This window comes from Caenorhabditis briggsae, assembly GCF_000004555.2.
Source record: "Caenorhabditis briggsae complete genome, chrII, whole genome shotgun sequence".
Taxonomy (NCBI): Eukaryota; Metazoa; Nematoda; class Chromadorea; order Rhabditida; family Rhabditidae; genus Caenorhabditis; species Caenorhabditis briggsae.
The window spans coordinates 771,568-797,848 of NC_013486.2; the positions used below are offsets into that span (position 1 = coordinate 771,568).

At 39.0% G+C, this 26,281-nt stretch overlaps 2 protein-coding genes across 2 annotated transcripts; both read left to right on the forward strand.

Annotated features, from left to right (window-relative positions):
- Positions 1-2,437: 2,437 nt before the first annotated feature.
- CBG00907 lies at positions 2,438-7,089 on the forward strand (the record flags this gene model as incomplete). Its single annotated transcript, XM_002629641.1, has 7 exons — positions 2,438-2,625; positions 2,862-3,098; positions 3,548-3,650; positions 4,571-4,938; positions 5,944-6,094; positions 6,299-6,679; positions 6,910-7,089. The coding sequence occupies 7 exons, from the start codon at positions 2,438-2,440 to the stop codon at positions 7,087-7,089; spliced, it is 1,608 nt and encodes a 535-aa protein (XP_002629687.1).
- A 4,724-nt stretch (positions 7,090-11,813) lies between these two features.
- On the forward strand, positions 11,814-24,860 carry CBG00906 (the record flags this gene model as incomplete). The annotated part of the gene is given in 18 exon segments (XM_002629640.1): positions 11,814-12,134; positions 12,181-12,343; positions 13,063-13,637; positions 13,774-14,659; positions 15,281-15,577; positions 16,102-16,333; positions 16,640-16,970; positions 17,045-17,350; positions 18,310-18,758; positions 19,531-19,846; positions 19,957-20,112; positions 20,115-20,168; positions 20,563-20,927; positions 21,607-21,952; positions 22,030-22,516; positions 23,006-23,259; positions 23,677-24,168; positions 24,750-24,860. Coding segments are annotated over 18 exon segments (6,141 nt in total), but the record flags the coding sequence as incomplete, so codon positions are not given.
- Between the last annotated feature and the right edge of the window lie 1,421 nt (positions 24,861-26,281).

The window sequence follows — 26,281 nt, forward strand, 5'->3', positions numbered from 1 at the left end:
ATTCGAGCTCGGACCCCTGAATTTCTGAATTTCTGAATTTCTGAATTTCTGAATTTCTGAATTTCTGAATTTCTGAATTTCTGAATTTCTGAATTTCTGAATTTCTGAATTTCTGAATTTCTGAATTTCTGAATTTCTGAATTTCTGAATTTCTGAATTTCTGATTTTCTGAATTTCTGAATTTCTGATTTTCTGAATTTCTGAATTTCTGATTTTCTGAATTTCTGAATTTCTGAATTTCTGAATTTCTGAATTCCCTAATCCCCTATAATTAGCCTAATCTAATTGATTTTTTCTGTTTTCATTCATTTCTCACTAGCTCACAAAAAAAAATATGCCCAAAAAAACAAAAAATAATTTCTGATTTGTCTCTCGGAGCCCACATTCTTCTTCTCTGTTGGAGATGTGACTCAAATCAAACTCTATTATGGAGTTGAGAGATAAAGAGAGAGAGAGAGAGAGAGAGAGAGAGAGAGAGAGAGAGAGAGAGAGAGAGAGATGCATAATGTGCATCTTCTTCTGACAAACTGGGGGTCTCCCTCTCTATCTCTTGTGATGGAGAAGACCCAGGACGTGTCCAATTTCAGATTGGGATCTCTTGGGACGACACCCCCTATCTCTGAGCAATCGTAGAAGTTTTTTTTCTTGTCGATGTGTGCATTGGTTTCCTGTTTTTTATTCATTTTGTTTTATTTTTGAATTCTCAAATGTTTACCGTAAAACCTGTATTAGAAGGGCCCCTTGAACAGAAGGAAGTCCCTCTAATAGAAGGACCCTCCGAGAGGGGCTTGGTAAAATAGAAAGGGCCTTCTGTGAAAAAAGAGCCCCCTCTAAGAATGTGTTTTGAAATCAGAAAATTTCCGTACTTTTCCAATGGAAAATACTCCGGGAGCTCCACAATTGAATAGGAATTTGTTGAAACTCTATTTTTCAATCAAAATCTTGCTAAATTTTGGTGAAATTTGCAGATTCTCATGAATTTTGAACAAAACTTCGTCGAGTTTTTCGATACAAAATTTCGGAAAAATAGAAGACCGCCCCCTCTAATAGAAGGTACCTTGGAACAATAGGGTGCCGACCCTTCTAATGCTGGTTTTACGATGAACTCTTCGGAAAAACTACATGATTCCCAGAATAAAAAAAAACTCCAAGAACTCCAAACAATAAAAAAAAGGAAATTCTGAAAATATGAAATTCTAAAATTGAGAATTTCAAAAATTTTTAAAAGTACTGAATTTTTCCAGACTAGAGGCTTTGAGGTTTTTTGCTCTTTTGAGTTTTTGTTTCGAAATTGTGCTCAAAATTTTGACAAAAACAGAAGTTTTTTTAGTCCCTGGGGACATTTTTTTGAGATTTACCCGAACATACATCTTTCATTTTTCCCATTTTCCTTTTTTTTTGACTTTTCGCAAAAGTTTCAAAATATCAAAGTTCGAATTCTCGGGGAATTTTTAGAGCTCAAAATTCTGAGAAAAAAGTAAATTGTTAAGCTGAATACTTTTGTCTAAAACTCGTAAAAAAAGTTCACTTTGGAAGAATAAATTGGCTTTTGCTGACTCCAGAAAAGTTGTTTTAATGAATTCCTCCATTTTCTATCTTTTCCTTTTTTCGTTGAAAATTTGTGTTTCGAGTTTCCAAAAGTTTTGAAGAAAAAAAAAGAAAAAAATTGATTTGAAATTCATAGAAATTTAGGAAAAAACATTCAGAAAGAGACCTTTTTTCGGATTTTCAACTTTCGAAAAACAGAAATTTTGAAAAAAAAACTTGGGATTAGGAAATTCGATTTGTACCCCAGAAAAGGGTCTAAAAGGGTAGAGCCCTGATTCGATTTTGAAATTCAGAAATATTTTTGGAATTCGAACATTTTTGAGAATCAAAAAATGAATTCGAATTTCTGAATTTCTGAATTTCTGAATTTCTGAATTTCTGAATTTCTGAATTTCTGAATTTCTGAATTTTTGAATTTCTGAATTTCTGAATTTCTGATTTTCTGATTTTCTGAATTTTTGAATTTCTGAATTTCTGAATTTCTGAATTTCTGAATTTCTGAATTTCTGAATTTCTGAATTTTTGAATTTTTGAATTTCTGAATTTCTGAATTTTTGAATTTCTGAATTTTTGAATTTCTGAATTTTTGAAAAAAAAACAAAAAAAATCCTCAAATTGCTCAATTTGCTCTCAAACAATTTCCTTCTAAATTCTTCACTTCCTCTCTCTTTTCTTTTTCGAAATTCTCCGCCAAAAATCATCAATTTCTTTCTTGCGGCTTTCTTTTTTCCCTCAATTTTAGCATCATCGTATTTGTAAAATCCGAATTTTCCGCCTGTTTTAACCCTATAAGCTCAAATTTTTGTTTTCAGAGACCTAAGATCATGACTCCCATAATATAATTTTTGTGACCCAAAAATTGTTTTTCAAATTTTCAAAATTTCGAAAAATGGCGGGAACTGCTGACTGTCAGGAACACGTGGCACGGCCGCGTCGACCCAATATATGTCGGGTCCTAAGACGAACCGGATACGGTAAATGCCTAATTTGCTCACTTCTCCTGGTTCTTTGCTTCTTCTACGCCACCTACTGCCACGTTAAACATGAAGCCTATTCTGGGAGTCAGCCGTTGCTCATGTGAGTTTTTCATCTAAATTTTTGGATTTGGGAGGTCAACAGCTTCAATATGAGTATAAACATGACTAGGTTTTGCTTGTATAATTGCAATCTTGGGATTTTTGAAAATTTGAAAAAATATTTATTTTTCGAAAAATCCCAAAATTTCAAATTCCCTCCAAACCTAGTCATATTTATACTTATTTTATAGCCTTTTCCCTTCTGAATTCAGAATTTCAACTTCAAGCAAATTTCAGCTATCAACACGGCCCATGTGCCCAAGGATACAACTTTGTGCCCATTGTATTTGGCCTTATGCTATACATAGTGTATTTGATGGAATGTTGGCATAGTCGAACGAAAATCATAAATATGAAAAAAGTGAGAGTTGAGGATGCCTTGGACTATATAACTGCTCTGAGGACGAGTCCGCCGATTGTCTGGTGGAAAAGTGTATGTTATCACTATACGAGGAAGACTAGGCAGGTCACTAGGTGGGTACCAAAAAATTTCAAAAAGAAAAAAAAATGTTTCTGGTTCAGATAGATGTAAAATTTAAAAATAATAACAGTCTCTGTTGTGCAAAATCTTCAAAAATTAAAATTTGAGCAATTATGAGCACTTTTCAATATTACCGTATTCCTTCCAATTTCCCAATCCGTCAACTTTGAGCTCTATTACCTCGGTTCCTGTGAAAGATATCTGAAATGTGTCAACTGATAAAATATTGGTGATAATATGATGAATATTTTATCAGTTGACACATTTCTGATATCTTTCACAAGAACAGAGATAATCAAGCTCAAAGTTGACGGTATACATTATTAGGTTTTCCAAATTTTTTGAAAATATGCAAATAGATGTAAAATTCGAAATTAATAGCAGTCTCTGTTGTGCAAAATCTTCAAAAATCAAAATTTCTTTGAAATTTTTTTCTTCGCAGGTACCGTAATGGAGACGCTGTTTCAGCGACTCAAGTCTACTATGAACGAGTGAATTCTCATCAAGCTGGCAGTATGTTCATCTACGATACATGTGGATTTAGGGTGAGGAATAACTCAACAAAGTCCCCAAAAAGTCTACTAATCAGTTGGAATTTTATAATTTTTTAAAGAACACATTCAGTTCTTATTTTCCTTAAATTCGTCTCAAAAAAAGATATGACCCAATTTTTCCTTCCATTACAGTAACGGCTCTTTTTAAAGGCCACCAAAACCATTAGCTTCAAGCTAATTTTTCTAAGTTCTTATGAAAGATATCAAAAAGCGATCAATTGATAAAGTATGTATCATAACGTCACCAATATTTTATCAGTTGACAACTTTTTGATATCTCTTATAGGGATCGAGATAATTGAGCTCGAAGTTGACGTATTCTCAACTTTTCGAGAAAAATGTTTTATCGAAAAAGTGTCAACTACAAAAATTGAGCTCTATTTTTGTTTTAATACAGTTTGAAAACTTCAAAAAACTCAAAAAATTGTATTTAGGAAAATTGAAATTATCTAGTATTATCTAGTAAATCACATAGTATAATTCCATTGGAAACCGACTCTGCACGTATACTTTGAGCTCAATTATCTCGGCTTCTATGAAAGATATCAAAAATTTACAAGTTGATAAAATATCATTGATGTTATGATAAACAATTTATCAGTTAACAAATTTTTGATATCTTTCATAGGTTCCGAGATAATTGAGCTTGAAGTTAAAGGTATGAGTAGGCTTCTATTAGAAGATACCGTAAACACTCTATTAGAAAACCACCATGACCGTTCATTTTGAGCCTATATATCTCACTTCTTTTGAAAGATATCAAAAATGTGTCAACTGATAAAATGTTCATCATAATATCAGCAACATTTTATTAGTTTACCAATTTTTGATATCTCTTATAGGAACTGAGATCATTGATCTTAAAGTAAAAGATAAGCAGTATTTTTTTTTTCTGAATTTTCGAATTTCAGGACATCTCGAAATCAATTCTAGAAGTTGAAAAATTCCACGTCACCAGAATTCGATTAACCAGAAGTTTCGTATTCGCCAACATGCAAGCAGCCACAGAATTCGAACAACAAAGGTCTCGATTTTTCAATGATAATGAGACGAAAGATGATTACATGGAGGTCCGGGAGGGAATGGATTTATCAGATGTTGGATTTGTTGAAGAGATACTTGCATTCAATTGTCCAACACCTCCTTGGTTTCTACATCCAATCGTTTTTTGGTTTTTCTCGATTTTGGTGCTCTCATGGCCCTTGAGAATCTATACAGAGTGGAGGACTGCGGTGCTCAGCTTCCAGGTTGTTAAACTCTTTGGAACGCATTATTTGAGGTGAGTCTTTGATTCAAAAATAAATGAAATTGTTGAAAAAGGGCCCTTCTATTAGAGGGGCCCTTCTATTAAAGGGGCCCTTCAATTGAAGGGGCTCTTCTAATACAGGTTTTACGGTATGTTTAAAAATTCCAGAATATCAAAAATTGAAAAGAAAAACTGGATTTTTTGGAATTTTTGGAATTTGAAAAAAACACCAAACAGGAAATTCGCAAGTTTCAAAAAACTTGAAATTTTTGAAATCTCTGAATTTTGGATTTTAGTGAATTTTCGTTTATTTGTTTAACTTTTGAAATTCTAAATTTTTGGACCTTTAGGACTTTCTGGAAATTTTGAATTTCTCGGAATTTTCGGAATTTTACAAAAGTTTTTTTTTAAATTTTTGGAATTTTTACTTTCTTGGGATTTCCGAATTATTGAATTTCCAATTTTCTGATTTTTTGAAATTTCAGAATTTCAGAATTTTATGGAATTTTAGGATTGTTTGGGAATTTCTAAACTTTTCAAAATTTTCCAAAAATTGAAAAAATCTAGTAAATTTCGAAAATTTGGGAAATCAGAAATTCAAAAATTCAGAAATTCAGAAATTCAGGCCCTCAGAATCTGAGAATCTGAGAATCTGAGAATCTGAGAATCTCAGAAACTCAGAATCTCATAATCTCAGAACCCCAGAATCTCAGAATCTGAGAATCTCAGAAACTCAGAATCTCATAATCTCAGAACCCCAGAATCTCAGAATCTCATCACCTCAGAATCTTAGAATCCCAGAATCTCAGAAACTCAGAATCTCATAATTTCATGATCTCATAATCTCAGAATCTCAGAATCTCATCACCTCAGAATCTTAGAATCCCAGAATCTCAGAAACTCAGAATCTTATAATCTCAGAATCTCAGAAATTTTTTTTGGAATTTTGAAACTTTAAAATATCATATTTATACTCATTTTGAACCTCTCAACCACCAAAATTCAGATTTTCTGAAAATTTTATCAAAAAATTTTCAGTCCCAACTCGATCAACTACACTGGTCCACTGACAAGAACGTCTACAATGGATACTGTAGAATTGGAAGCATTGCTACGGAGGGAGCAACATTTTGTTGTTCCATCGTACAGCGAGGTGATGCTTATGCAGAATACCATTGCCAATTCAAATGTGAGTTTGATCTAGGTCATGGCCTAGAAAAATCTAGGCCACGTCCTACAAGTTCCAAAAATCTCAAGAAACTTGTCTGAAACTTCGAGAATTTTTTTTTGAAAATCCTGAAATTCTGGGCACCCAAAGTGTTATGTAATTCAGAGAATAAGATTTTCAGATTTTCCAAAAAAAAATTTTTTTTGGAAAATTTAAAATTTCCAGACAAATTTCCCAAATCTGCGATTCCTGGAGCCTGTCATTCAGCCTCGACCGTTGGTTAACACAACAAATGAGCATATCGTACTCCGAAATTATGGAGCAACAGACACTGAAAATTCTGAGCAATCATCTACAGTAATCCCAAGACCTCCACCCCTGCGAGTCAGTCGAAGTATGACGTTCGCCGAGGAGAACAACGATGAAAATCTGGGATTTTTGGAGAATGGAAATCGAAGGAATCGAGCGATTCCGTCCAGGGGTACTGTACCTTTGAGGTCTTTATCGATCGGTGGCATTTCTGCTTGGTCCAATGGATATCGAGAGATTGGAAGAGAGGACTCTCAGTTCCTTATTGAGCCCGATGAGCCACCGCCGCCTTATGAGGTAAAGCCATATTTGAAAATTTGAATTTAGCGGGAAAAGAGCTTCCGAATGACTATAAACATGACTGGGTTTCCAAGTTTTGAAGTTTCAAAAAATCAAAAAATTCAAAAAAAAACTTTTTTGAATTTTTTTTCAATTAAAAACCTATAATCTTTTATTTAGACGAATTTAAGATAAATTTCTATTGAATTAATTTTTCAAAAAAAACTTAAAAATTCAAATATTTGCAGGTCGCCCTCCGCATGTGCGCTCCACTGTACGAACGCCTTCGTAGATCAATTTCCTCCCGCTTGGCGTCAATTTCACACTCAAGTTCGAAGGATTTGAAGTCGTTAACGTTGAAAAATAATAATGGAGCGGCTAACAATAACAATAATAATAACAACGAAAACCCAGAAGAACAGCCATAGACATTTTTTTAAAAATCGGGTTGAATTATCTTTTTTTTAATTGAAACGGACCAATTTCGGTGCTTTTAATATTGAATAAATTTTTTTTTCTTTTTTTCTCTCATTTTCAGCGAAAATCGCTGGAATTTGGCGAAATTTCCGCTTTCAAAACTAAATTCAAACTTCCCTCTAGATTACGGTAGACAACAAAGTACCTTTACAACACACTCTACGCGCAATCTTTCTAATTCTCGTTCCAGCTTTGCTCTTGTGTTTTTCGGCCCAAAAATTTTGGTTTTTTGCAAATTTTTGGTGCAAAATTGAGTTTAAAGTCGATATTTGACTTAAATTCACTTTTTTCTTCCAATTTTCAGCAAAAATTTGCGGAAATTCGCTGAAATTTTTCTTTGGGTTACGGTAGACAGAAAAGTTCCCTCACAACAAACTTCACGCGCAATTACACACGTGGCTTTTTCTTGCTCATTTTTGTGTTTTAACCTAATTATTTTTGTGTTTTTGATCTAAAAATATCGGGTTTTCGCTAATGTTACATATAAAATTGAAGTTTTAAGGTTAAAAATCAGCAGAAATTCATTTTTGGCACCCAAAAGTACCCAGATTTGCCTGAAAATCACTCAAATGAAATTCTAGAAATTTCTGAAAAATGCGAAAAAGAAGCGATTTTTATTGTTTTTTTTTCGGTCAATTTTCGCCCCCGGAAAACCTAGAAAATCATCAAAAATTGACAGGAAATTTCAGAATTTCACCCATTTTTGCCCTGAAAATGGACTTTTCTGCCATTTTTTTCCATTTTTTGTTTGATTATCGTCCGGAAAATCGAAAAAAAATTTTCCCTCATATTTTTTCTATTTTTTCCAGAATTCCGATATTCAACACAACTTTACGACCTACAAAAGCTACGAAAGCTACAAGAGCCATCCTCAATGGCGGACCTTCCAAAACCGATCGATAATCGGGGCGTTGGAGGCCGTCTGCTACCGTATACGGTCGGAATGCCCCGCTACGACGATGATCCATTCCGCGGACAACGTCGCCGGCCATGGATGACGTTTCGTGTGGGCGGATCGTCGATGTCTCTGCAGCCTGACACTTTTTTGTGCGTATTTTAAAGCATAAAAGCCTCAATTTTGTTGTTTTTCACCCAAAAAATTCCAGAAACTTCGTAGTCCGATTCAAAAAATCTATGATTGAGGCCGGAGTGCTGCTCGACGAGCATGGCATCAATTTGGCTTGTATCGAGCGAGACTATCAGGAATTGAGAAGCCAGATTCAGGAGGGGCTGGACAAGACAGCCGCAAAATATGATCCTGGACCGATGTCCACGCCGATTGTTCTGCTGATATTGGACAATTTTGGTAGGGAAAAGAGGATTTCTATGAATATTTTGAGTCAAAAGCTTCATTTTCAGCTAAAAAATCCCGATTTTTTCGGTTCAAAAAATTTCAGGTTTCCTCCAGCTAAATCCGAATTTTCAGATGCCGAATCGCTCGAAGCTGCCGTAGACGACTATATCCATAAAGGCTACTACTTCAAACTGGAACGCGACGAGATTCTGGAGATGATCGAGGAGATGGAATACGATAAATTGGAGTGAAAACGCCATAAAAATCCCGAAAATCTCACTAAATATCCGTTTTTTCAGCGAAGCATGTGTGGCATTTGCGCAATATATCGAGGGAATCGAAGGACTTCCCGAATCGTTGGCCCAGCGAATTCCAATTGAGGACAAGTAGGATTTTTTGGGGTTTTACAGTAATTTTTGAGTGGTTTCAGGCGGCTGGAAACGGTCTTAAAACCTTGAAATCCATAAAAATCCGCTAAATATCCCATAAAAATTCAAATTTCCCGCCGAATTTTTGGTTTTTTCAGACCTCAAACATTCGGAGTTTCAACGAAGGTGTTTGGACAGGATGTTGACGTTTTTCATCAGCAATTGGCGAACGGAAACCAGATGAGAAATAGGTACAATTTGGCTGGGAAACGGAGAAAAATTGGCTGAAAATGAAGAAATTTCGGCTAAAAATTAGGAGAAAATTTGCCTCAAAATAAAGAAATTTCGGCTTAAAATTGAGAAAATTGGCTGAAAATGAAGAAATTTCGGCTCAAAATTTGAGAAAATTTGACTGAAAATGAAGAAATTTCAGCCTAAAATTGGAGAAAAATTGGCTAAAAATTGGGAAAAAATCTTTTCAAAATGAAGTAAAAATGGCTGAGAATGAAGAAATTTTGGCTTAAAATCTGTGAAAAATTGGCTGAAAATAAAGAAATTTCGGCTTAAAATCTGAGAAAATTGGAAAAAAATCGCCTCAAAATGAAGTATTACTCTCGTCCGAAATCAATGCACGTTGCGGCCGAAAATTTACTCAAAATCGCATCGTCGGTCGCACAGCGAAAAAACAAATTGATGCATGCGCCTTTAAATACCGTACCTCGGACGTTTTTTTTTTATTTTGGGCCCTGGTTGGCTGTTTTTTTCTATTTTATAAGAAAAATAAATTAAAGATTGATAAGAAATACACAAAATTAGACAGAAACAAGCGAAAAAATGAGAGAAATTTGAGAAAATTCGATAAATGTTGAGGTACTGTATTAAAGGCGCGTGCAATAATTTGAAAAATACAGTAAGGTTCTCTCTGTGGGAGCTAAGCTCCGCCCACCGTTGTTTTCTCGGCCGCAACGTGCATTGGTTTCGGAGAAGAGTAATAAAAGTGGCTAAAAATGAAGAAATTTCGGTTTAAAATCTGAGAAAAATTGGCTGAAAAGGAACCCATTTTGGCTGAAAATCGGAGAAAATTTGACTGAAGATGAAGAAATTTCGGCTAAAAATTAGGAGAAAAATCGCCTCAAAATAAAGAAATTTTGGCTTGAAATTCGAGAAAAATTGGTTAAAAATAAAGAAAAATTGACTTAAAATCTGAGAAAATTTGACTGAAAATAAAGAAATTTCGGTTCAAAATCTGAGAAAAATTGGCTGAAAAGGAAGAAATTTTGGCTGAAAATTGGAGAAAAATTGGCTGAAAAACGAAGAAAAATTGGCTGAGAATGACTGAAAATATTTTGATCTACCCGAAAAAAACTTGAATTTCCGGCGCGAAATTTTTCATTTTTCGGTATTTTAAACTTCAAAAATGGGGAGTTTTCTTCTCCTTTTTCCCTGTTTCCTCTCGTAGAAACGGGAAATAGACGAGCAGAGAAATAGTACGGGAAAATGAGAGACGCAGCGAGAAAAGCAGGTTTTGACACACTTCCACACTTTAGATTTGAATTATTTTTCTAGTGAAAAATTTGGAAAAATTGAAATTCTATAAATTTTAATAGAAATTCTACTTTTTAATTAAAATATAAAAGACGATTTTTCGTTTTTTTTTTGTCTGAAAATCAGCAATTTTTCGTTCGCAAATTGATTTTTAAATCAATTTTTGTCTGAAAATCGTCTTTTTTCCCAAAAAAATCTTCGAAAAATGCATTTTTGTGTCATTTTTCAGCTATTTATCTCCCTTCAATTTTTCCTATATTTCTTCATTTTTCGCTCCGAATCCTCCTTTTCCCTCTATTTCAGTCTGAAATTTTCAGACCACGGAATCGTCGCCGTCCCCAAGAAGTCCAAAAACAACAACCTCAAAACGACCCTCTGGACTATCAGAAGGAGTTGGACGACGACGAAGTGCCTCCACTGACCACAATGGATCCAGCACCGCCGGGACTCGCGCCGCCGGGTCTTCACCAGAACGGAGGACGTCAGCAGAATCAGCAGAACTATCGAGGACCGACAGGATTGGATCATAATGGTCCGCCAGGATTAACGGTACGGCCACCGCCTGGAATCGAATACAATAGACCGCCAGGACTTTCCAGTGAGTCGATTTTGAATGAAAATAAGCTAAAAATGAGAATGGAGTTTGTTGAAATTGGTAGAAAATTAGCTGGGAAATGGCTCAAAAAGGGCTAAAAATATGCTGAAAGTCTCGAATTTTAAGCCTAAAAATTGAATTTTCAGCGCCCAGCCATCACAATCACCAACCACAATCGACGTCATCAAACGGAAGACCAGAATCTTTAGAAGTCGATGATCCCAACGTTCTGTCGTATGAGGAGGTGAAACGAGCCAAAAAACATTTGCCGCCGGAAGATGAGAACGTTGAAGAGAGAGGTTTGGAAGCGAGAAGGAAGCATCATAGTTTGATGGTAGGGATTACTGTAGTCTTGGTTGAAATTTGGAAAATATGGAATTTTACCATCAAAATGCTGATTTTTGGCTCTGAAAATGCTGATTTTAGCTTTAAAAAATACGGATATTCGGTTTCAAAAATACGGAATTATGACCTAAAATACGTAATCTTGCCTCAGGAATACTAATTTTCGGGTCTAAAAATATGTGATTTTGGCATGAAAAAGTAGAATTTTGGCTCAAAAAATTTGGAATTTTCTGCACTAAAATATTGATTTCCGGCTCAAAAATATGGGAATTCAGCTCTAAAAATATGGAATTTCGGCTCCAAAATGCGGATTTTTGGCTCTACAAATATGTCATTCTGGCTCAAAATAATGGAATTCTAGCTTTAAAATGCTGATTTTCGGCTTTAAAAAATCAGGAATTCTGTCTCTAAAATATGGAATTTTGGCATTAAAATAATGAATTTTGGCATTGAAAATATGGGATTTTGACTCTAAAAATCATAATAATCGACCTGGAATCGGCTGAAAAGGACTCTGAAAACTTTCAGTCCCGAGATCTGAACTGCCAGAAGCTCATGGGCCGTCTCAACCACCCATTCATCCATCTGGCGCACAATTTGGACCTTCTGCACGTCATCAACTACGCCGTCTCCACCAGAGAAAAATCAGTGTTATCACACAGCAAAACGATTATCACCGAGATATTCAATCGTGAATTCGAGCAAAAACTACACAAAAAATGGCTCGCCAGACCGTTTGTCACCGGAGAATGGAATTATCAGGCGACGACGTTGGTCTTTGAGATAATGATGCTCTTTTTCAATACGGCAAGATTCCAGAATGGATTTATGCTGACGATTGAGAGCTATGTGAGTTTTTGGAGGTATTTGAATGAAAATATTCCCAAATTTTCAGAACGAATGCTGGCTGAACTTCATCGAATCCTACGACACCACGAATCTTGGCCAGATGGCGAGAGCTGGCGTCACTGAACGCGAATTCGACAATCTTAAGATCCTCCAGATTCACATTGATAAGTGGATCAATGCGGCGAAGACGGCGGCTCGAGATCAACCGCGTAGGAATCCTGAACCTTCGAAAGACGAGACGGATTTTGTGGATAGACGACGTGCCGACACGAGATCCGAGGATCTGGAGGCATATAACAGAAGACGTGACGAGAATTTTCGAAAGGCACAGGAAGAGGAAGAGGCGAGGAAACGTGAGGAGCCTAGGAGAGCTTTGGAAGTCAAGGCCCTTCTGAATCTAGAAGCTTCGGAGGGCCGGAGACGTCCGGATCCAGAAGCTTTGGAAGACAACCATCACCAGAATCCAGAAGGCCAGAATATCATGATTCTGAAGCCAGAAATCTTGCATCGAGGAGCTTCGGGAGACAACAATCTCCAGAATCGCGAAGACCAGAGTATCATGATTCTGCACCTCGAACATTCGGACGACAACCATCTCTGGATTCCAGAAGACCGGAAATGACATCACAACAATTCGGAGATCCTTCAGGAAACGACTCCAGAAGCTTCGGACGACAGCCATCACCGTATTCTAGAAGACAAGATTCTGAATTCCGAAATCCTCCATCTAGAAGCTTCGGAAGACCACCATCTCCTGAATCGAGACGACAAGAAGATTATCCATCACAGCGATACGAAGGTCCATCTAGAAGTTTCGGACGACAAGAGATGGATTCTAGAAGAACAGAATACGACGATGATGAACCTCAAAGGTTCGGAGATCCTTCAGGGACCACATCCAGAAGCTTCGGAAGACAACCTTTTCCAGATTCCAGAAGACCAGACAACCAAGACTACGCGCCACAACGATTTGGAGAACCTTCAGGCACCACATCCAGAAGCTTCGGAAGACAGCCATCTCCCGATTCCAGAAGATCAGAATACCAAGATTCTCAGTCTAGAAGCTGTGGAAGTCCAGAATCCAGAAGACAACCATCTCCAGAAAATAGAAGACCTCCAGTATCCCAGAACCCACCACCTCGCTCCAGAAGAATGACTCCATCTCCGCCGATCTCCGAAGAGGAATTCCTCCGACGTCAAGCGATCCGCTTTCAGAAACGACGAGAACAAGATCCGACGTACGGACAGCCGCTGGGGCTTCATCGAGTCGGTGGCGCCGACAGTGACTACGGAGATCTGGATTTGACGACGACGGACGACGAGGCTCCAGAATCCGTTGGGACTTCAGAAGACGTTAAAAAGGAAGAAAAAGAGGATAATCTGCCAACTATAGATGTCGATGCCAAGCCACGTCAACCGTATGTTCAGCAGACCGAAATGGATGGAGAGTATCAGCCAATGTGGATGAAGAGTGAGAAGACGGAGCCGCCGGAGGATTTTCGAGTGAGATTTTTCAAGAAATTTGAGCCTGAAACGTCCGAAATGATGATAAACGACTGATTTGGCCCTGAAAATTGCAATTTTTGAGTTGGATTTTCGAGTTTTCAGACCCTTTTTTTGTTAAAAAACGAATTTCCAGACCCTAACCGCCGTTCCGACGCTCAAAGACTACGTCAACGCCTCCGAACCGTATCTCCGTCGAATCGTTGAACTCGGCGTCTACACCTCCGCCGATCACTACCTCGACGTTCAATTCCGTCTTCTCCGCGAGGATCTCGTCAGTCCGATGCGTGACGGTCTGGACATCTACCGTAAGAATGGCACATGCAAAGGACGACGTCTAGAGGGACAGAACATGAATTCTGACATTTCCATTACAAATATCGAGAGAGTGGATGGAAAACAAGTGACTGATAAGGATGGCTGGGAGATGCGAATCATTCATCCATCGAGTTTTGATATCTCCAAATTGCTGGAGAACGATCGAGAGATGAAGGAGTCTGGATTGGTGATGTTGTCTTGCGATAGATTCGTGGATGATTTCCATTTGGGACACGTTCAGACGTCAGTACTAGCTAAAGGCCAATTACACCTGGCTGTTCACGAGGAGACGGCTCCATTCCAGCCTGACAAGAGCTATATGATGGCAGAGGCCACTTCATATCTTCCAGCCTATGAGCATGTTCTGAATGCACTGAAGACCTTGAGTCCGTTCAAACCGATTCCGTTCGAACGATACCTAGTTCATGGTCGAAAGGAGATCTATCGCCCCAATTTTCATCGATTTGAGAAGTCTGAAGAGCAAATTGCGGAGGAACGTCGTCTGGAGAGGATTTACAATGAGAAGCGATCGAGAGCCGCGGCAAAACGGCTCATGGCTGATAAACCGATTCCACGTGGATTAGAAGAGGACGATGACTACTACATAATGAATAGAAAAGTGCCACCGAAGGAGGAGCAAGATTTGGAGTATTTGCAGTTGCAGGAGCCGATTTTTAGGCCGTTCATTGCCGTGGATAGTAAAGGTAAGAGTCTGATTCCAAAAAATCTGCCAGAAATGAGCAATTTTAGGCTCCATAATCTGTCCATCATATTGTCAGATTAATGACTTTCAGCCTAGAATTGTTTCAGCCAAAACTCGAAAATAGTACACATTTTGAGAATCAAAATTTGGAAAAAAGTAAAAAGAAGCCTATTTTGGGGTAAAATAAGCCATTTTAAAGCCTATTTTTAGTCTAAAATCAGCCATTTTGAGCCTATTTTAAGCCTATTTTAGACCTAAATTTGTAAGCCAATTTTGAACCAAAAACTAGCAATTTTTAACTTAAAAATTTTAAGCCTATTCTCAGCATTCTCTTTAGCCTTTTCTCAGCCCTTTTTTCAGCCATTTTCAAGCCAATTTTGAGCCAAAACTAGCCATTTTGAGCCTAATTTCAGTCTATTTTAGACCTAATTCAAGCCTTTTTCAGCCTATTTTGTATACCTCATTTCAGTCTGTTTTTAACATATTTCAAGACTATTTTAAGCCTATCTTTAGGCCATTTTAAGGCTATTTTCAGCCTATTTTGAGCCTATTTTTAGCCTGTTTTAAGGCTATTCCAGCCAGTTTTGCGCCTAATTTCACACAGAATCCTCATATTTTCCAGGCTCTGACAACATTCTAATCGACCAAAAATGGTACAAAGTCTCAAAACTGCTCAACGATTTCCACCCGACCAACATGGACGAAAGCCAGCGTGTCGCCTTCTGCAACACGTTCAAACACGAGCTATCGTTGATTCAAGGACCACCGGGTACTGGAAAAACGCACATTGGCGTTCAAATCGTCAAAACGATGCTCCACAACCGGGGACACTGGAAGATCACGTCGCCGATTCTGGTGGTGTGCTTCACGAATTCAGGATTGGACAATTTGTTGGAGAGAATTCATCAGATGATTTTGGGTAGGTTTAATATGCTGAAATGCGTAGAAAAATGTCTAGATTTATGGCTAAAATCGCTTCTAGAAGATTCTGGATGCCTTTTTTTGAATTCCCGCCAAAACTGAAATCTCCGAAAATTTTTGAAAAAAAACCCCGATTTTTTGTCTGAAATTTTATGAAACTGTGTTCGGGAAGATTACTGTAGACTACTGTAGTTTTTCTTGTAATTACAATCACGTCGATTTCTACAGCAATCTACAGTAACCTTCGCGACAAAAAATTTTCTAGAAATCGAGAAAAAAAGTCTCAGAAATAGCTGAAAATTCTAAAAAAAAAAGATCGGAAAATTTTGCAGAAAAATTAATGAAAAATTAAAGTTTTGGCGGGAATTTTCAAAAAAATCCCTTCCAGAAGTTTCCAGAAAATGGAACGATTTTTCAAAAATCACCAAAAACGGATTTTCGAGCTTCAAACTGGCTAAGAATCGCTTTGAAATTCTCGGAAAAATAGCTAAAAATGTAGGTCAAGAATTTACAATTTTCCAGACGACGAGGATCTATCACGAGACGATGGCAAACCGAAGATGATTCGTTACGGTATGAAGTGCGAATCGGACTATCTGAAGCGTCAAAAAGTGCTTCGTTTCGACGTCTACGATCAGTACAGAGGTTCGGTGGCCGATGGGCATATTTCGGAGCTCAACAAGACTGGAGCACAGAAGCGGAAAAAGGCTGAGCAATTGGCGATCGCCAGTTATACGTTGTTCACGTCGAGAAGGTGATAATGCTAAACTAGAAATTATAGAGTGGAAATTCCGTGAAACCTGTAATAGAAGGGCTCCCACACTGCTGTCAAGTTTGTGCTCAATATATCGGTTCCTGTAAGAGATATCAGCAATTCGTCAACTGATAAAAATTATATCATAAAATATTGGACATCATGATAATCAATTTATCAGTTGACAGATTTTTGATGTCTTTCATTGGAACAGAGAATTGGCTGAAAGTTGAAAGTCAGAGGGTCTTTCTATTACAGGCTTTGAGGTGATATCCGATGTTTCGTCTAGAAAATACATTTTTCCAGACAATTCCTCTCCTTCAACATCCTCCAACGAGCCATGAAGCCCAGCTACCAAGACGAAATTCACGCCTTTGCCATAGAACACGTCGATAGCAATGATAAATCGCTGAACGCAGACGAAGCTCTCGCCTGTTGGCTTCTGGATCGAGATTTTGGAAAAGCGACACGAACGCAGAGCAATAAGGCGAAGCAGAATCGATTCCAGAATGCAGGAGCGGCAGAAGACTCGGAAGACGAGGATAAACAATTTATGACGGTAGAGGATGATGATGACGATGAGGATGGAGAGTTGGATGATGAGAAGATGTTGGATAAGATTTTCAAGAAGATGAATGTGAGTTTTGGGTTCAAAACTAGCTAAAAATCGATCTAGAATATCTAGAACAAGGCCTGAAATTCATTTTCCAGCTCGAATGTTCCGGAAAACAAGTGCTGAACATGGCGAACGCCTGCAATCTCGACGAATACCACACCAAGGAGCCATGGATCATTGCTCCAGACAAAACCCCCGAAGTCGTCCCACTAATGGGTGTCCGGATGAAGAATCGCAACGATACGGTCGACAACACGATATGCGAACTGCTGCACGAGGTGAAATCAATGATTCACGGAACAGAACCGCTAACGTATCACGAGTTGAACGACGTCAAGTACATCTTCAGTCTGACACGACCCAAACGATGGGCGTTGTATATGCATTGGTGTGAGGAAGTGGTGAGGATTTTTTTGATTTGAAAAATTTGAATTTTGGGCTGAAAATCTAAATTTGTACCTAAAAATTCCGGGATTTCTCCCGAAAGTTATGATTTCTGAGTCCAAAAATACCACATTTATGACCTAGAATCACTAATTTCGTCTAGAAAAATCTAGCCTTATGTCCAAAAATTCAAGATTTTTAGTTAAGAATTCAAGATTTATGACCTAGAAAGTTCCAAAAACGCCTTCTTTAGCTAAATGTGTACTCAGAAAATCCAGATTTTGACCCAGAAGTTCTGAATTCCGAGTCCAAAAATACCAGATTTATGACCTAGAATCACTGAATTCGTCTAGAAAAGTCGAGATTATGAACCTTGAAATTCTTAATTTATAACCTAGATTATGATCCAAAAAATCCTAATTTTAAGCTGAAAAAATGACTAATTTCGTCTGGAAAAAACTAGCCTTATACCTAGAAATACCGGGATTTCCACCTGAAAATTCTGAATCTTGAGTCAAAATTTCGATTTCCAGAATTTCGAAACTTGTGACCTAGATTTTGATTCGAAAAGTTCAAATTTTGAGCTCAAAAATCACTAAATTGGTCTGGAAAAATCTAGATTTTTCCCAGAAAATTATGATCCTGTGTTCAAAAATTCCAGATTTATGAGCTAGAAAATTTAAAAAAATGCAATTTCATGGCCTACAAGTTCGAAAAATGCAATTTCAGCTAAATTTCTGCGCAGAAATTCCAGATTTTGACCCAAGAGTTGCTGATTAGAGTCAGAAAATCTAGATTTGTACCCCCAAAATTCCAGATCCTGACCCGAAAATTCTGAATTCCGAGTCCAAAAATTCCAGATTTATCACCTAGATTATGGCTTGAAAAATCCCAATTTTGAGCTGAAAAATCACTAATTTCCACCTGGAAATTCAAGATTTACGACCTAGAAAGCTCCAAAAAGGCATTTTTTCAGCGAAAATACGTCTGCCTGAATCTTCCGGAACAGATGCGCGAGTACCGCGCCGCCTGCCAACGCTTCATCAAAGCCAACGCTCGAATCGACGCGGAAATCATGAAAATGCCAATGATCGTTGGATGCACCACCACCGGATGCTCACGTCTTCGCCCGCAACTCGAGCAGGTCCAACCACGGATTCTGATCGTCGAGGAGGCCGCAGAAGTTCTCGAAGCCCATATTCTATCAGCAATGATTTCGAGTGTCGAGCACTGTGTAATGATTGGTGATCACAAGCAGCTCCAACCGAATCCAGCTGTTCACGAGTTGGCCGAAGAGTACGGAATGAAGATTTCAATGTTCGAGCGGTTGGTCGAACGAGCGCTACCGTATTCGCAATTGAGAGAACAGCATCGCATGAATCCGTTGATTTCGGATGTGATTGTGAAGCCAGCGTTCTATGATAAGTGAGTTTTTTTAATTGAAAAGTGGAGGGATTGCTCAGCCTCAAAATTCTTCAAAAAATAGTTCAAAAAAGCTTAAAAACTGCTCTAAAATGCCTAGAAATTGGCGGCCTAAAATTCCAAGAAATTGTCTTTAAAAGCCTGGAAATTGTCTTTAAAAGCTTAAAAAATGGCCCATAATGCAGAATTTGACCTAAAAAGTCTAAAGATTGACCTAAAAAGCCTAGAAATTAACCTGAAATGCCTAGAAATTGTCTTAAAAGCATAGAAATTAACCTAAAATGCCGATTAAGTGGCCTAAACGCCTAGAAATTGTCCTTAAATACCTAGAAATCGACCTGAAGTGCCTAAAAATTGACCTTAAAAAGCCAAAAATTGATCTGAAAAGCCTTGAAACTGAACTAAAGCCTAGTAATTGACCTGAAATGCCTATAAATTGACCTAAAAAGCGTAGAAATTAAACTGAAATGCCGAAAAATTGACCTAAAATGCCTAGAAGTTGTCCTGAAATTCCTGAAAATCGGCCTGAAAAGCATAAAAATTGACCCGAAAAATGCTTGAAAGTGACCTAAAAAAGCTTAGAAATCGTCCTAAAATGCCGAAAAAGTGGTCTAACAGCCTATAAATTGTCCTGAAATGCCTAGAAATTGATCTAAAAAGCTCAAAACTCGCTGGTAATAGGCGGAAAACCCACAATTGCGCAAAACTATGTTGCAATTCTACAGAGAATGACCCTAAATTCGCTGAAACTAATCTAAAATTCCTATTTTTCCAGCGTCATCGATGCCGACAACGTCTTCCACTACCCGCCAGTCGAAGGAATGGCCACGAATCTGTTCATGTGGTCGCACAAAGGCAAAGAACAGTCGCCCGACGGCATCTCGTGGTACAACACCCAAGAAGTCGCGATGACCGTATCCCTCGTGCGACACCTTCTCAAACAAAGCTACACCCATCGGGATATCGTCGTTCTGACGACGTACGCCGCTCAGCGAAACTTCATGACACGAGAATTTCCGGGAATGTTCGTCGGACCACAACAACAATACGAGCAAGGACAGATTCCAGTACACACTGTGGATAGTTTTCAGGTACATTTTTTACCGGGTGGAAAATGATTGAAAACTGGCTCCAAGTAGTAGCTCCAAGTCGTCATAATGCCAGATGACCCCCAGAAATTCTAATTTTCCCTCCTTTCCAGGGTCGCGAAGGAAAAGTGGTCATCGTCTCGTTGGTTCGTTCGCATCGTGGCGTTCCGGAGAACACTGGAATCGGATTTCTGGCCGTCCCCAATCGAATCTGTGTGGCTTTGACACGTGCTCAGCACGGAATGTATGTCATCGGAAACGCGGCGTATCGTCGAAAGCCGGACGGCTCTGGAACAATTTGGTCAACTCGAATCTGGATCAACAGGTGAGAAATTGGCTTATAACAGGCTTAGAATGAGCCAAAAATAGTCCGAAATGCCCCCAGAAAGTCTGGACACGCGGACACATAGACCGAGAGTTTTGTACCTCAATTTTTGACCTTAAAAATGCGATTTTCAGTCAATTTTCATGAATTTTAGAGTCGGGGGGAGGGGGGTTTATATGACCATTTTTCAAGCCGATTTTCAGACAAAAAACTCCATTTTTAGCTTAAAACAAGCTAGAATTCATGAGCAATCAGAATTTTCTGCTCATTTTCAGCCATTTTAAGGCTGATTTTTTGAGCTTTTTGAAGGCCGAAATTGTCTGTAAAAAGAGCCATTCCTCCCCCCCTCCCCTCTAAAACTGGCTCAAAATCCACAAAAAGAAACCATTTTCAGTCTCTCGTCGCCTATGAAATCCCCATCAAATGCGTTACTCACGGAAACGTCGCCCTCGTCAAAGATCCCGTCGACTTCAATCGTCTATCTCCAGAAGGCGGTTGCCTCGAACTCTGCGATCTTCAGAAGCCATGCGGCCACATTTGTCGTCGTCGATGCCATCCGAACGTCGACTCTGAACACGACCTACGATGCGAATATCAGTGTGAACGACGATGTCCGAATCCAGAATATCAGCACAGATGTATGCGTGCGTGCTACGAGGACTGTGGACAGTGTATGCATATGGTCGTCGTTCGACTGGCTTGTGGACATCAAGTGGAGACGCCGTGCAGTAGAGTGGCCACGGCGACTTGTGATCAGAAGTTAGTTCTTTTTATTCGAAAATATTGAAAATTTGGTCCTAAATGACGCANGATACACACAATGAGCAAGTTAAGTCATTTCTAAGTCATTTTGACATAATGGCCTAGAAAACCCAACTTGCAAAAGTTAAGCCACCGTGCTAAAATGATCTGTAAAAACACTAGGGGCATTTCAAGTCATTTCTAATCCATTTTAGCATGGTGGCCCAACTTTTTCAAGTTGGATTTTCTAGGCCACCACGTTAAAATGGCCTAGAAAATACCCTAGGTGAATGTTAGGCCAGATGTAGACCAACAAGATGGTCGCCTAGGAAACCCAACTTGCAAAAGTTTGGCCACACTGTGTTAAAATGGCCCAAAAACGCACCAGGGGCATGCTCGGCCGTTTCTAGGCCATTTTGACATAATGGCCTAGAAAATTCAATTTTCGAAAGTTAGGCCACCGTGCTAAAATGATCCGGAAAAACACTAGAGGCATGTTGGGCCGTTTCTAGGCCATTTTGACATAATGGCCTAGAAAACTCAACGCAACTTGCAAAAATTTGGCCACTATGTTAAAATGGCCCAAAATCACACAAGGAGCGGGTTAGGCCATTTCTAGACCATTTGAACGTAATGGCCTAGAAAATTCCAACTGCAAAAGTTAGGCCATCATGTCTACCATCGTTTCCTCTTCCAGATGCAACAAACACGTCATGTCGTGCCACCACAAATGCTCGAATCGTTGCGGTGAGCCGTGCATCACGTCAGCCGCCTGCCAAGAGCTCGTCCTTCTCGACCTCGAATGCAGCCACAAGAAGCCAATGAAGTGCGCGGAGCTGACGGCAGGCGAACCGGATTTCAGTTGTAACCAGCGTTGCGAGAATCGAATGCTCACTTGCCAACATCAGTGTGCCGAGTTATGTGGACAGCCGTGCACTGTGGAGTGTCAGGAGCCGGTCAAAGTGACACTGTCGTGCAAACATCAACAGGACGTCAAGTGCTGTAATTATGACCCGAATCGGCTGGATCTCGTTGTGTGCAAGGTAAAAAAGTGGCTGGAAATGGTTATTTCTTTCAGTCTCCTCCCAAGATTTGAAGTCTAAATCTCACAATTTTTCAGCAAATAGAGACAAAAATGCTGAGTCCATGTGGTCATTTCGAGCTGATCGAATGCAACAAACCCCCCTCCACCGTCGAATGCACTCGTCCGTGCCCAGAAACCATCGCCGAATGTGGTCACATTTGCGGAAACCTCTGTGGAACATGCTTCACCACCAAAAACCATCTGTGTCAGCAGAGATGTCCCGTCACTCTGGACTGTGGCCATTCGTGTATGGGCAAGTGCAGTGAACCGTGTGCTCCGTGCAAATCACTCTGTAAAAATCGCTGCGAGCATCAGAGTTGCGGAGGAGGTGTCGCGGATTTCGGCCGGGAGTGCAGCACGATTTGCGCCCTCTGTGTTCAGAATTGCTCGAATCGATGTGCTCACCGAAGCTGTACGAGACGGTGCTATGAGGAGTGCGATGTGAAGACGTGCAACGAGCCGTGTGCTGAGAAATTAGCTTGCGGACATGCTTGTTTGGGATTGTGTGGAGAAGTTTGTCCGAGTGAGTTTTTTTTAATGTTGGCTATAATCAATAGAATCGCCTAGAAACGACTCAAAAAATCATCAATTTTGGCTGAAAATTCGTCTAAAAAACGCTAAAGATGGCTAATTTCTTATCTGAAATTTTGAAATTTCAGCGTTTTTCAAATTTCACAAAATGTCTAAATTGAGTTTTTGAAAGTGAAAAGAGAGAATCGCTGAAATTGATTGAAAATTGTATCCTAAATTGGTCGCGAAATCCCACAAAAAACCCCATCTAAATTGACATTTCAGCAAAATTTCGAAATTTTACCTCTAAAATCATCATTTTTGGCTGAAAATGTGTCTGGAAAACACCAAAAATTTTGCCGGATTTCTCATCTGAAATTTGAAATTTTTTCCGAAAATTCAGGAAAATTTTTAGCTTGAAAAAATTCATCAAAACCGCGAAAATCGGAGAATATGACTCAAATTCTCCTAGAATCTCCAAAACGATCCGAAATTCTTTCAGAAATCTGCGGCACGTGCACCCGCCAACTCTACACAAAAGCCGTCGCCGGCGCTTCACCGCAACGCGTTCATCGTCTGATTCATGTGCCAAAATGCAGTCACGTTCACGCGGTGGAAGTGCTCGACGAGCATGTCAAAGCGCTGAAGGACCAAGGAAAATATCTGACGTGCTGCTATCCGGGATGCGGCGGACCACTAAATGGAGTTCATCGATACGCGAAATATCATAAGAAAATCTGGTTGGAGGAGAACATGGTGAGGAGCTAAAAATCTTCAAAATACGGTTTCAAAAAGTATTTAAAATTGATGAAAATTGACTGGAAATTTGGTTGGAAATGACTGAAAAGTCTAAAATTGTCCTTCCAAAAGAAATCTAGGTCATGACCTAAAAATTGAAAACCAGGTCATGACCTAATTTTGGAAATCTAGGTCATGACCTAATTTTGAAATTTAGGTCTTGACCTAATTTTGAAATTTAGGTCATGACCTAATTTTGGAAATCTAGGTCATGGTCTAATTTTTGAAAATCTAGGTCATGACCTAATTTTGGAAATCTAGGTCATGGTCTAATTTTTGAAAATCTAGGTCATTGCCTAATTTTGAAAATCTAGGTCATGTCCTAAAAATTGAAATCGGAAACTAAAATCCGCTAAATCAGCGCTCTTTTTCCAGAAAAAAGTGCGTGCCCGCGCGAGCAGCATCCATCACTCGACGTACGACACCCGACTCATTGAAATATGCACAGCCACCCTAGATCAAATGACACAGATTCAGCCGACCAACTTGTCAAATGATTTCTATCGATACATGGGCATATTCCGACACCACATCGCCAAATTCCGCGGTACCGGAGACACGTTCCGCGGAAAAGCCGATCAAAAGTGGCGACTCGCGTTCCTGTGCGACGTGGCAAGCTGCTATGGGGCGATGGCTCGTTTAATATCGACATCGTCGAAGTTTCAAACGTACAAACGGAAGAACATCCCTCCGAACGTTGATCAGATGTTGCAGCGGATGAATAATACAGATTCGCCGTTCTCGAGAGTCGTCGACGAGATGAGACGTGGTTTGGAGCATGTGCAGGAGAATTTCAAGTCGGGACTCGTTGGAGCAGTGCTGCCGAAGTTGAGACTTCTCATTGCGAGAATGACACTTTTCCAGATGGTTCGTAGGGGGAATATGGGGGGAAAGGGAGCTAAAAATGTGATTTTTGGTTCTGAAAATGCTGAAACCGCAACGTTTTTTGAATTTCGAAAATTTCAAAAATTGAGCTTTTTAACGGCAACAAAAACTCCAAGAAAGGAAGTTTTCTACAGTAATCCTTAATATTTTCAATTTTTGGAGTCCCAGAAAGATCTGAAATTTCAGCTTTTTTTTAAATTCCGAAGAACGTCAAAAATGGAAATCGAGATTCCTGAATTTTCACTATTTTATTTGTTGGAAAATCACTGAAATTGACTAAAAATTGTCCCAAAAAAATTTCTACAGTACCGTAAAACCTGTAATAAAAGGGCCCCCACACTGTCAATTTTGAGGGCTCAATTATCTCGGCTCCTATAAGAGGTATCAAAAATGTGCCAATTGATAAACTGTTTGTGATATGATGATAAACAATTTATCAGTTGCCCACTTTTTGACATCTTTGACAGGAATCTAGATAAATTGGCTCAAAGTTGAATGTTAGGGGGGGGGGGGCCCTTCTATTCCAGGTTTTACAGTAATTCTCCGAAATTTCATTTTTTCAGCTCACCACAATGTGCTACGAACTCATTTCTGATGGCCGCGACGTTTCGGACGCCGAATCCCGGGAGCTCTCGAAATATATTCAAATATTTGTCGGTTGCGAACAACACCACAAATTCGTACCGAGACTTGGTAAGGAAGGATGTGATGGCCTAGAAAATGCGTTATTGAAAAGTTAGGCCATCGAGAAAATTTGACCGTAACTCTGTCAATTTTCATCAATTTCTTGTGTAACCTAGATTTTTGAATTTGGCGCGTTCCAAGCTTTCAAATGAGTATATTCATGACCTATTTCAGAAGCCGTCGAAAAAACCATTGTCAAAATCGCGCCACGTGTCGTGGAAGGCCGAAAAATGGCGACTTGGAGCATGCTGAAAGTGCCGGATTTCTAGATTTTTCTAGAATTTTTTTTTATAAATATTTTTTTTATTGGTACCCCTTTTTCCCAGTACAATATCCCCCTTTTTTTTTGGCCTTTTTCCACCAAAAATCAAATTTCCCCGTCTCCACTGCCTCCCACTGCCTCACCATATCTCAGTTGTTTTACAACTCTCCGTGTGTTTTATATTATGATCATCATCATCCGAAAATTGTGGCCTGCCGGTTTCTTTTATAATATAGTATTTCTCTGAATAATAGTGAAAGATGTTTCAGCTATGCATCTCTATATGCTTGATCCAGATGGTTGAGCTGGGATTTTCCAGAAATTTCGAATTCTCTATTTTTTCCGAATTTTTAAGAAATTTTTGGAGTTTTTAGAATTTCTGAGGGGTTTTTCTTGAGTTTTTTCCAATTTTTCAGATTTTTTGGAACATTCAAAAAATTGAATTTTCGAGTTTTTCCGATTTTTGGAATTTTTAAGATTTTTTTGGAATTTACCGATTTTCAAAAAAAAATTGAATTTTCCGATTTTCGGGTTTTTATCCGAACCAGCCTGTTTGGCGCGCCTCCGGCGCTTCAAACGTCTGGCTGGTGCGCCTAGCGCGCTTTCCTTAGACCTTTTCAAAATTTGGGAGCCCTCGTTTTGCTGCTACCCTTTTGCACTTGCTCCCTGCATTTTTTGTCCCTGTCCTCTCCCAAAAGACGCGCTCCTCCAAAAAATTCCTTTGTCTTTTCTTCCTCACACTAGCAAACATTTTGTCTTACACATAGTGAGAGTGAGAGAGATATTGAGAAAAAAAATCGCGCGCGGCGGGCAAACACATTTTTCCTCCTCCTCCTCTGACCATCATTTTGACCGGTTCAGAGCCCCCAAGTAGAGCAAAAAGAGAGAGAGAGAGAGAGAGAGAAAGAAAGGGTACACACAGACATTGATATGCCATCTCTTATCAGCGATTTCCGGGATGATAATCCTGGCGCATCAATACCGGTGCCGATGCACCCCTAGGGATTATCAAATAAAATATGAAATCCGGAAGTTTTTTTTTGTTGCTCCGCGCGAGTTTCATGATGTTGGATGGAATGTGTTGACTGATAAAACAAAGGAGTGGTGATATGGATTGTGTAGTTTGGACTAGAACATTTTGAACTCAAT